Source organism: Mus caroli, unplaced genomic scaffold, assembly GCF_978045245.1.
Source record: "Mus caroli unplaced genomic scaffold, Mus_caroli_1 scaffold_3, whole genome shotgun sequence".
NCBI classification, from domain to species: Eukaryota; Metazoa; Chordata; class Mammalia; order Rodentia; family Muridae; genus Mus; species Mus caroli.
The window spans coordinates 126,086,902-126,099,486 of NW_028227258.1; the positions used below are offsets into that span (position 1 = coordinate 126,086,902).

Consider the following 12,585-nt stretch of genomic DNA (forward strand, 5'->3'; position numbering starts at 1 on the left):
AGGCAGACATGGTACTGGAGGAGCCTAGAGTTCTACATCTTGATCTGTAGGCAACAGAAGGGAACTGTCTTCCTCAGGTAGCCAGGAAGAGGGTCTGGATAATATTGGCCAAACTTGAGCATGTATATGAGACCTCAAAGTCCCACAGTGACACAATTCCTCTACCAAGACCACATCTCCTCCACTAAGGCCACACCTCCTAATAGTGCCCCATCCAATGGGCCAAGCATCCACTAACTACCACAGCTGTCTATGTTGTAGAAAGTTTTTCTTCTTTTCTACAATCATGGTAGACAGTTTTGCTAAATATATTAGTCTAGGTTTGCTGTTATTTTGTTTTAAGGATTTGATATGCATTGCTATAGATTCTTTTGTCTTTCAAAAATTTCACTGAGAAGTTAGCTGTTATTCTGATGGAATATTTCTTGCATACATTACTTGCAATTTTTTTCTCTTGTAGCTGTCTATATATTTTCTTTGTTACTTGGTGTTTTAACCATAGTATGCTGTGGGGATTTTCCTTCTGGTCTTGTCTATTTGGTGTTCCATTTGCTCTTTGTATTTGTATGGATGTGTCTTTTCTTAGTTTGGAGACATTTTCTTCTATGATCCTCTTGAAGATCTGGTCTATGCCATTGACTTAGGATTCTTCTTCTTCATCTATGTTTATAATTCAAAGGTTTTTTAATGATGCCCCACATTTCCTGTGTGTACCTCTTCTGTTTTTAAATGTTTTAATGTTCATTAATAATTTGGTCTAGATATTCTACTTTATCTTCCATACCTGATATTCTAATTTTTTGCTTGATTCATTCTACTTACAAGGTTTTCCTTTGGGTCTTCCAGTTGGGCTATTGGGTATTTCATATTTCAATTCCATCTCCATGGAATTTTCAGATTGAGTCCTCATCTGTGTTTCTATTTTCTTATTTAATTTTGCTTTCAAGTCCTGGGTTGCCTTCATCATTTCTATCAGCATTATGTTTGTGTTTTCTTGGGCATCACTCAGGCATTTCTTCTCCTTAAGCTCTTTCTCCCTGATTTCATTGAGCTGTTTCTTTGTGTTTTCTTTAAGCTGTTTGAATTCTCTGAGGAGGTTTATGGTTGTTCTTTTAATTTCTGGGTCTTGAAGTTCACCTAGATAATTCTCATTGGTAATCATTTCTATGAACGTAGTGGAACACATGCCCCTGTGGTATTGTGGGGCATCTTTTGAGTATATTCCCAAGAGTGGTATAGCTGGGTCTTCAGGTAGATCTATTTCCAATTTTCTGAGTAAACTCCAGATTGCTTTCCAGAGTGGCTGTACCAGTTTGCAATCCCAACAACAATAGAGGAGTGTTCTCCACATCCTTTCCAACATGTGCTGTCACCTGAGGTTTCCATTCACAATAGCCACACATAGTATAAAATATCTTGGGGTATCTCTAACCAAACAAGTGAAAGACCTGTATGACAATAACTTTAAGTCTCTCAATAAGGAAATCGAAGAAAGTCTCAGAAAATGGAGAGATCTCCCATATTCATGGATTGGCAGAATTAACATAGTAAAAATGGCCATTCTACCAAAGGCAATCTATAAATTCAATGCAATCCCCATCAAAATCCCAACACAATTCTTCAAAGACGTGGAAAGAGCAATTCTCAAATTCATCTGGAAAGGAAAAAAAAACAGAAAATGAAAACAATTCTTAACAATAAAAGAACAGCTGGGGGAATCACCATCTGTGATCTCAAGCTTTACCACAGAGCAATAATGATAAAAACTGCATGGTATTGGTACAGAGACAGACATGTTGATCAATGGCATAGAATTGAAGACCCAGAAATAAAACCACACACTTCCTGTCACTTGATCTTTGACAAAGACGCCAAAAATATACAATGAAAAAAGAAAGCATCTTCAATAAATGGTGCTGGTCTAATTGGCTGTCTGTATGAAGAAGAATGAAAATAGATCCATATTTGTCACCTTACACAAAACTCAAGTTCAAGTGGATCAAGGACCTCAACATAAAACCAGATACACTGAATCTAATAGAAGAGAAAGTGGGAAAGAGCCTTGAATTCATTGGTACAGGGGGAAATTTCCTAAATAGAACTCCAATGGCTCAGGCTCTAAGATCAACAACTGATAAATGGGACCTCATAAAACTGGAAAGCTTCTGTAAGGCAAAGAACATGGTTGATAAGACAAATCGGCAACCTACAGATTGGGAAAAAATCTTCACTAACCCCACATCCGATAGAGGGCTAATATCCAAAATATATAACAAACTCAAGAAGTTAATCACAAAAACCCAAACAACCCAATCAAAAAACGGGGTATAGAACTAAACCGAGAATTCACAACTGAGGAATCTCAAATGGCTGAGAAGCACCTAAAGAAGTGTTCAAAGTCCTTAGCAATCAGAGAAATGCAAACCAAAATGACCCTGAGATTCCACCTTACAGCAATCAGGATGGCTAAAATCAAAACCTCAGGTAGCTTCTACTTTAGACATCCTTTGTGGCTCAATGACAGTGCTGTCTGTTGGGAATGGCTTACTTCTCAGTTGCTCTAAGGACACAGGACCTTTATGTCCTTGGGCTGCTTTGTTTGTTCTCCTTTTCTTCATCACAGAGTCAGGGCCCTGCCTGTCTCAAGATAGGAATTTATGAGAATAGATTGACATAGACATGCTTATGTCTGAAGTGGGAAGCCCCAATTCATCTCCAGCTTCTCCTCGGTGGGCTTTAACAGCATGTGACAATTTGTCACTATAACATACATGTAAAAGGCATTTGCTTCTGTGTAAAGCAAAACTCAGTGGTTTACATTGGACAGGAAATTTGCTGGGTTATCCAGTGACAACTGGCCAGGCCCAAAGCACCTGCCCCCTGTCTGACCTACATAAAGTTGTTCAAATAAGACATAAATTCTTGGTTGTACATGGGGGGAAAAGACTGACAAGAGGCAGAAAGCATTTCCTCCTTTCAATGTGCTACAAGAAAGAGAGCCCTTGATTTAGGTTCCGCTTGGGTTTCTTTACATTTTGTAAGGTTGTGAGTTTGTGGATCCAGGTGGCAGAGGTGTCAGCCTTTGCTAGCGTCTAACTTGACATTCTCTCTGACCAGTCTTGGGGAGACCAACTTCTTGAAAACCTGTACCCAGTTTGTGTGTGTGTGTGTGAAGACAGAGGGGAGACATCGGAAGGGACAACAGGGAGGAAGCGTGCTTTAGAGGAAGGCCGGGATGCCCTAGAACCATTAGAATAATAAACCAATAGGTGACAAGCCAGAAAAAAGAAACATTTTCTAACAAAGTGCATTCCTAACATAAGCATTTTAAACTGTAGGTTTACTTTAAAACAAGAAGAAGAGAAGAGAAAAATTGCCGTCTGGGTTTATGACAAAATGAAGGAGCAGCTGAGAGAAAAAGAAGATCAATATAACAAAGAAGTTAAAATGAAACAAAAACTTGAAATTCGTGTTAGGGAACTGGATATGGAACTGAAGACTGTGAGACATAATCTTAACACAGTAAGTGGACTGTTTAAATTTGTTTTTGTAAGGTTGCAAGTCTGTGTCAGTCTGTACTCATGATAAGTAGAATCAAATAAGATCAAATACATTTAAAATTATATTAGGAGCAGAGACTGAAGGAATGACCATTCAGAGACTGCTCCACCTGGGGATCTATCCCATAAACAACTACCAAACCCAGACACTATTGAAGATGCCAACAAGAACCTGCTGACAGGAGCTTGATATAGCTGTTTCCTGAGAGACTCTGCCAGTGCCTGACTAATACAGAAGTGGATGCTCACAGTCATCCATTGGACGGAGCACAGCGCCCCAGTGAAGGAGCTAGAGAAAGTACCCAAGGAGCTGAAGGGGTTTGCAGCCCCAAAGGAGGAACAACAATATGAACTAACCAGTACCCCCAGAGCTCCCTGGGACTAAACCACCAATCAAAGAAAACTCGAGTCTCTAGCTGCATATGTAGCAGGGGATGGCCTAGTCAGTCATCAATAGGAGGAGAGGCCCTTGGTCCTGCAAAAGTTCTATGCCCCAGTATAGGGAAATGCCAGGGCCAGCGATGGGAATTGGTGGGCTGGGGAGCAGGGGGAGGGGAGAGGGGATAGGGGATTTTTGGAGAGGTAACTAGGAATGGGAATAATATTTGAAATGTAAATAAAGAAAATATCTAATAAAAATTATATTTTGCTTTTACTTCACTAATATTGTTTCTCCCTTTGAATATATATTGAATATAAGTATATAATCATATGGTACTTATATTGAATATAAATATATAATCATATGGTACTTATGTATGGACATATGATCTGAGATATATGTTTGGCATACTGATCCTGCAGTCATCAAAAGTGTGTACTCACACAGGTGTGGCACATCACACATCTCCCGGGCAATGTGATCATTTTCTTATGGCTTCTGTGAATGGGATGGAGACTTTCTTGGTTCTATCTTTAGGCTTACCATGGAGGCTTAGGTCATACAAACTCAGCTGTGTCCAAAGCCACCCTGAGCCAGTGGGTTCCAAGTCTGTTGTTTCATGTCCACAGGAATAAGGAAATGGAAACAAGATGATAAGGAAAATACAAATTCATTAAGGAAAATTGAGGATGAATTTACAAGGGTAGGGCAGACACCAAAAGATAAATACCCCCATGTTGCCCTGATCATTTGTATTTCCCTTGTCTTTCATTGGTTTTATGGAGAGAATTCAGTGGAGCCTGAGGTAGGCACTACAGGGATTAGTCAGTTTTTGTGTACATCACAGACCCAGCTAATGAGAAGTCTATATCCTCTATGTATGCTGTCTTGGCTCTACCAAAAAGCTATTCAATAATTTAGAAAAAGGTTACACATGGTACATGACTATCTAGTGATCCACCAGAGGGGTCCTGTCCTCACAACCACAGGGCAGCTAGCTCCAGTCTCAGTGCAGGAGCACTGTGTGTTCCTATGTGGCATGTAACTAACTATATTACTTAGGTTTTGAAAATTGAGCCATGAGTGCTGGCAGTCATCTAAGGAACTGGCAAGCTCATTTCCTGTGTTGAACTAAAGGTTGAGCATCTAGAAAAACAGCAAAAGCCAAAAAGCAATGGAGTAAGCAAAATAGCAAAAGGAACCCCTTGGAATGAGAGGGGCCCTGAGGCTGAGCGTCTGCTAAATAGACTCGGTTGGATATTCTCTAGGACCTCTAAGTCCTCCCCTTCCCTCTATACCTCCCCTTCCCTCCTACCTAGATACTCTCTCCTGTGCCTTAACACTGGTTTTCCTCACAATGTCTGCTTGGAACAAGAGGCTTCCATTTTAGGGAGCGGAATTTTGTCTTCCTTGTCTAATTCTGTCTCTTCCAGTCAGGGAGGAGCAATGACAACTCCATCTGCCTCATGCTGAGGAGGGCAGAGTCTGAATGGTGGTGTTGGGGCAATGTTGGTCCAAGACAAAAGGAACCCTTGTGAGGCAGGAGGGCTCCCTGAGCTGGTTCAGGGGTTTGCAATGGAGTTCTGGATGAAAGTGCACTTTGAGGTCCACCAGTAGGAGCAGAGGGATTGAAGGACTGACAGGGAGAACATCGGAGGCCACTACACCATTGCAGAGTATTACCACCATCCTGAGAAAAGTCTCATATAACAGCGATCATTGAACAATGTTCCAGAAGGTGTAGTAAGGATGATAGAAGAATGCTACTCATCTAGGACATAGACTGTACCCCGAGGCCCTCCATTGGGCCTATTCAGAGTTCAACTTGCACCCTTCTTCCTCCATTATCATCCTCAAATATATTACCTGAGGCTGGCATTCTTGAACTCAACACACATCCTGAAATGACCTTGAACTCCTAATCTTCCTGCCTCTGCCTCCTCTGTTCTTGACTCACAGCCATGCGTCACAATTACTGGTTTTACAGTGTGTTCGGGGACTTCATGCAAGCACTCTACAAACCGAGCTATGGTCCTAGCACCAAGCTAGGTTCTGCTGTTGAAAAGGGTAGCTATCATTTAGGCAATTAAATTGTGAGAAATTCACATAGGAGGCAGGTTCTTGTGGGTATTATAGGCTCTTTGAACAATTTTTCAAGGTGTCTGTTAATATGGCTTATACCCCCCCCCATATCCTACCATGAGGTATAAGAATAAAAAAACAGTCTCTAAATGTGTCTCTAGGTTTTAGAGGAAAGAAACTGCATTGAGAGACAACTTTTCCAAGAACAGAGCACCAGAATCATACAGGATGAGATTCTGGCAAATCACCTTCACAAACAAAAGGAGCTAAAAATGGCACAAGAAAAAATTAGCTCTCAGGTATTTTCTTTAGTTGCCTTCAAATTTCTGTATATGTATTTGTATGTGTAAATGGTTTTTTAAAATGCAATTAAAGGCCTCATGAAAACTACAGAGAACTTTTCAAAATCTAATACACACAATACACATACTTTGATGTGGAAATAGCTCTTTTTTTATCAACTTTGATAAATAAAGGTCAGTAATATTAATTCAAGTCTATTTGTCTACAACATAGTGATGACATTCACAGTGACCTCATCCAAATGGCATGCAAGTCCTGCTTTAGACAGCATAGAAGAATGTATTGCCTTTGATACTGGCCTCCTCTGAAGAAAGGGTTTTGGTTATTTCCCGTAAGAATACATCTTTCTGTTGTCAGAAAAGCCTTGCTAGTAACAATATATCATCTGCTTCCGTCATGATGTCTGCTTTCTCCATTTCTGCTAATGGAGACATCTGGTTATTTGTTTCAACATTTGACAAAGGGGGAAAATACAGGCAACAGAGATCATATTTTAGATGTCATTTCCTTCCATTCCAGACGAGTAGCAGTTTGCTACGATTCTTTATGTCACCACAAAGAGCTTTTGACAGCAAGGATGGGCTCTAATGTAGGCAGAACTGCTTTACTGGCAAGTCTCACCCAGCACAATGGCTTTGTTTCTGTACCATGATTTCTACAGTGCTGTGGCTGAAGTCCAGGTCTTTTCACACACTTACACTGTTACTCTCTTAACGAGGCATATCCCTAACCTCAGAAGTGGATATATTTATTCCATATTTTCTCAAGATGACTCTATAGAAAGGCCATTAGATTTTTCTCAAAAAAATATTTAAAATGTTTGAAAGCTGAGGCATTTCCTTTTCATTGTAGACATTTTAAAGCACAGAAATAGTAGGAATAAGGATAGTACTTATATCCAAAGGAAATCAATAAGAAAATTATCTAGACTCTGTCAACCAGAGTGTAAGAAAGCAATTTTATGTAGATATAACACTACATATATAACAGAAGTACCATGTAGTTTCAACACTTAACATATAGAATCACTGTTTCTTAATATGCATGCAGAGTTCATAACCACTTCCACCACCACAGGCAATTTTAGAACATTTTTATTACTTTGAAAAGAAACCATAAACTCTTATCTGGGAAACCCCTGGAGACTGATCCCTCTACCTTCTCCTGTGCTAGAAATCCACCAATCTGTTCCTCGACTCTTTAATATCTCTTTTCTAGAAATAGAGTCCCATGAAATTCGTCCTTCTTGTGTGGCTTATTTCTCTTAATGTAATGAGAGGTGTTACCAAGTTTTTACTTCTGTTTATTCTGCATCTGTGGCATTTCTCTATTTGGCAGCTGACAGGTGTCAAGGTTCTGCCTGCTGGCTGTTGTAGTTAACTTTTCTTTTGCTATCAAGAAGCACTATGACCAAGGCAACTTATAAAAGAATGACTTTACTAGGACTTACAGTTTCATAGGGTGGGTCCATGACCATCCTGGTGGGGAACATGGCAGCAGACATGGCACTGAAGTAGTAAATGATAGCTTATATTCCTACCCACAAGCTGAAGACAGGGGTGTAGGGAGGGGAGAAAGACACAGAGAGAGAGAGAGAGAAACAGAGATACTAATTCTGGGCACAGTATTTCTCTTAATCCTTTCCAAATAGTTCTACCAAGTGGGGAGCAGACATTTAAATATATGAGCCATTTTCACTCAACCATCACACTGACTGTTACTGAAAATACTTCCATGAACTCTCATTTATGAGGTATTGGTATAATATGTACATCTCCCCACTTCTCTTCTTTTGCTCTTGCTGACTTATTCTGTTTGTTTGTTTGTTTGCTTGCTTGCTTGCTTGCTTGCTTGTGAGTACAGAGTCTAATGCTGTAGCTGTGATAGTTCTGGAACTCAGCATATAGACTGAGTAAGCCTGGAACTCTTGATGAGTCTCCCACTTCATCTTCCCAAATGCTTGGACTCTAGGCATAAGCTGCTCTACAAGGCTACATGTCTCATGCTGTTAACTAAATTGTAAATACATGTCCTTGGCAGTTGTCAAGATGGCATTAACTCTTCAAATCTAAGTCAGTACACTACACAGGTGCTTGCACAGCCGTATTTATTGTGGCATTATTCACAACGGTCAACTTAAGGACTCATGTGTCCATCAGTGGATAAAGAAAAAATGGTGTGTAGACACACTGGAATTTTATTGTGCCATAAATAACAACATGCTCTTGTGGTGTGTGTGAATGCTATGAGAGAGACAGGAAGACCATTTGGGAAAATGAAGGGGTTGGCCTAGCTTAAAGGATAAAGAGGAAGTCAGTGCTAGCTGTGGTTAGATATGGTCAAAGCCAAGGTAGCTAAAATCATCTAGTGGAAAAATGACAGCATTTTCAACAAATGGTGCTGGCACAACTGGCGGTTATCATGTAGAAAAATAAGAATTGATCCATTCTTATCTCCTTGTACAAAGCTTAAATCTAAATGGATCAAAGACCTCCACATAAAACCAGACACACTGAAATTTATAGAGGGGAAAGTGGAGAAAAGCCTTGAAGATATGGGCACAGGGGGGAAAATTCCTAAACAGAACAGCAATGGCTTGTGCTGTAAGATCAAGAATTGACAAATGGGACCTTATAAAATGGCAAAGCTTTTGTAAGGCAAAAGACACTGTCAATAAGACATAAAGGCCACCAACAGATTGGGAAAGGATTTTTACCAATCCTAAAACTGAAAGGGGACTAATATCCAATATATACAAAGAGCTCAAGGAGCAGGGCTCCAGAAATTCAAATAACCCCATTAAAAAGGGTAAAGAGCTAAACAAAGAATTCTCAACTGAGGAATACAGAATGGCTGAGAAGCACCTGAAAAAATGTTCAACATCCTTAATCATTAGGGAAATACAAATCAAAACAACCTTGAAATTCCACCTCACACCAGTCAGAATGGCTAAGATAAAAAATTCAGGTGACAGCAGATGCTGGTGAGGATGTGGAGAAAGAGAAACACTCCTCCATTGTTGGTGGGATTGCAAGCTTGTACAACCACTCTGGAAGTCAGTCTGGCGGTTCCTCAGAAAATTGGACATAGTACTACCGGGAGATCCAGCAATACCTTTCCCTGGCATATACCCATAAGATGTTCCAACTGGTAATAAGGACACATGCTCCACTATATTCATAGCAGCCTTATTTATAATAGTCAGAAGCTGGAAAGAACCCAGATGTCCCTCAACAGAGGAATGGATACAGAAAATGTGGTACAACTACACAATGGAGTACTACTCAGCTATTTTTTTTAAAGGTTTATTTATTTATTATATGTAAGTACACTGTAGCTGTCTTCAGACACTCCAGAAGAGGGAGTCAGATCTTGTTACGGATGGTTGTGAGCCACCATGTGGTTGCTGGGATTTGAACTCCTGACCTTCGGAAGAGCAGTCGGGTGCTCTTACCCACTGAGCCATCTCACCAGCCCTTTTTTTTTTTTTTTTTTTTTTTTTTTTTTTTTTTTGGTTTTTCGAGACAGGGTTTCTCTGATAGCCCTGGCTGTCCTGGAACTCACTTTGTAGACCAGGCTGGCCTGGAACTCAGAAATCCACCTGCCTCTGCCTCCCGAGTGCTGGGATCAAAGGCGTGCGCCACCACGCCCAGCTTACTCAGCTATTAAAAACAATTTATGAAATTCTTGGGCAAATGGATGGATCTGGAGGATATCATCCTTAATGAGGTAACCCAATCAAAAAAGAAGTCACTAGATATGCACTCACAGATAAGTGGATATTAGCCCAGAAGCTTAGAATACCCAAGATAACAATTTGCAAAACACAAGGAAATCAAGAAGAAGGAAGACCAATGTGTGGATACTTCATTCCTCCTTAGAGTAGGGAACAAAATACCCATGAAAGGAGTTACAGAGACAAAGTTTGGAGCTAAGATGAAAGGATGGACCATCCAGAGACTATCCCACCCGGGGATCCATCCCATAATCAGCCACCAAACCCAGACACTATTGCATATATATATCAGCAAGATTTTGCTGAAGGAACCCTGATATAGCTGTCTCGTATGAGGCTATGCCAATGCCTGTCAAATACAGAAGTGGATGCTCACAGTCATCTATCTATAAGATGGAACACAGGGCCCCCAATGGAGGAGCTAGAGAAATTACCCAAGGAGCTGAAGGGGTCTGCAACCCTATAGGTGGAACAACAATATGAACTAATCAGTATCCACAGAGCTCTTGTCTCTAGCTGCAAATTAGCAGAAGATGGCCTAGTTGGCCATCATTGGGAAGAGAGGCCCCTAGGTCTTACAAACTTTATATGCCCCAGTACAGGGGAACGCCAGGGCCAAGAAATGGGAGTGGGTGAGTAGGGGAGCAGGGCGCGGAGGAGGGTATAGGGAACTTTCAGGATAGCATTTAAAATGTAAATAAAGAAAATATCTAATAAAATAAAATAAAATAAAAAGATATGGTCAAAGCACATGATATGTAGAGATGAAAATGTATTTCTGAAATTCACCACTACACACAGCGAAAATATGCTAATACATAAAATAAAAGAAAGAAAAAGCATAAAATGGCATGTTTCATACCATAGCAATAATTTACTCAAGACATTGATATAATAAGGCTCTCATTCTAAATATGTTAAGAAATTAAATATAAAATTCATAGCACTCATGTCTACTGTAAAGAATTGTCTTGCATTTTTCTCACTGTGCATAAAGAATGAGACTTGCTGTCATCCTTCATTCTGTAGTTGGAGCGGGATTTATAGATGTGTAGTAATTTACCAACTCAAGTGCTCTGGAAACAACGTTTCTCATGTGCCATCACTCCACAGAATCTGCAGTATTCATCACAGTACATACTAATGCATCCCAGCACGAGCAGTTACTGGGAACAAACTGATTTAGGAATAATCTTGATTTCACTACAGTCCAGTATTTCCAGCCCATTGACTCTCGCCCACCTCTGATGACCATTCCCCTTACATATGAATATTACTTAATCCAAGAGGAAATATTTGCTTTATGCTACATCACCACTGGCCACCAAGGAGTCCTGAGAACAACTGGGTTGTAAATAAGGATAGGCAGAAAAAAGTACCATTGGTTAGTGATATTATGGCTTCATGGGGTATTAAGAAATTAATGGTGAGCATGAGACTCACCATTTGTTGCACTCTCAGAAGGAAAGAATGATTTATTCCACTTCACAGAGATTATTCCTTCCATTGGTATGCCACTTTGTTTTAATAAAACATAAAGCATAGTAATAATGATAATGGGGGGTATGACCTATTAAATTCTTTATGTATGCACTATAATTTAACCTTACCAATCACCCAGTACAACATATAGTATTGTTGACTCCAGTTTACAGAGAAGAAATAGAGCAAGGATAACTTATTTGGGACCACATAGCCAGTTATTGTTGAGTCTGGGCTTCAGACTCAGCATTAGACGTGAGTGACTACCGTCATTGGAATAGCAGCAGGCATTTCTATGTGCATGAACATTTCAGATCACACTTGAGGTAATCTTTGGAATGCAACAATTTAAAATTTCACCATGGTGGACGTCTTGTTTCCCTCTACTGTATCAATCTTTGTTGTTTTTAGTGTAATTATGGCTTGAATGGAAAAATGTCTCATGTGTGTAGTACTTGGTCTGTTGTGGCGAACTGTGGAACCTTGAAGACGGGAGGCCTGGATGAAGGAAGCAGGTTCTGGGAGAGAGGTTTTGAGGCACATGTGCTGGCCTGGATTTGTTACATGACTCTGCTTCCCGATCTATAGACGCACAGCAAGCCGTGCAGCAGATTCTTGCTACCACATATTGAACCCCAGCTGCCATATCTTCCCCACCATGAAACTGAAATAAAATTGCATTTATTTCTCTTCTCCTGAGTTTTATATCTCGGCAGGTTTTGTATCACAGCAAAAAGGAAAGAAACTAACTGAAACTTGGTACCAAAATGTGGGGCTATTACTGTAAGAAACCCAGTCATGTGGTTCATGGGCCTTTGGAACTAGGTTGCCTGAAGACTATGGGAGAATTTGTAGCTTGGGGATAAAGAACCCTTAGACTGTTGTAAGTGGGATTCCTTTTGCAGTAGATGATGGCAACAATACAGAGACGCATAACCAGTCAATATGCAGCGAGTAAGAGATTGTGGCAGGCTCAGCTCTAAACGGGATGTCTGTTTCACACTCCCTTTCTAAAGGTGCAGAGCTCATTGCAGAAAAGG

The 12,585-nt window shown here is 40.2% G+C and overlaps 1 protein-coding gene across 1 annotated transcript in view; it reads left to right on the plus strand.

Moving 5' to 3' along the window:
- LOC110291114 (ankyrin repeat domain-containing protein 26-like) overlaps nt 1-12,585 on the plus strand; it is a 47,896-nt gene that overhangs the window by 14,298 nt on the left and 21,013 nt on the right. Inside the window, exons 4-5 of the mRNA XM_021158070.2 lie at nt 3,339-3,522; nt 6,186-6,323. Of these exons, the coding sequence (XP_021013729.1) occupies nt 3,339-3,522; nt 6,186-6,323 (322 nt within the window). The remainder of the gene's footprint in view (nt 1-3,338; nt 3,523-6,185; nt 6,324-12,585) is intronic.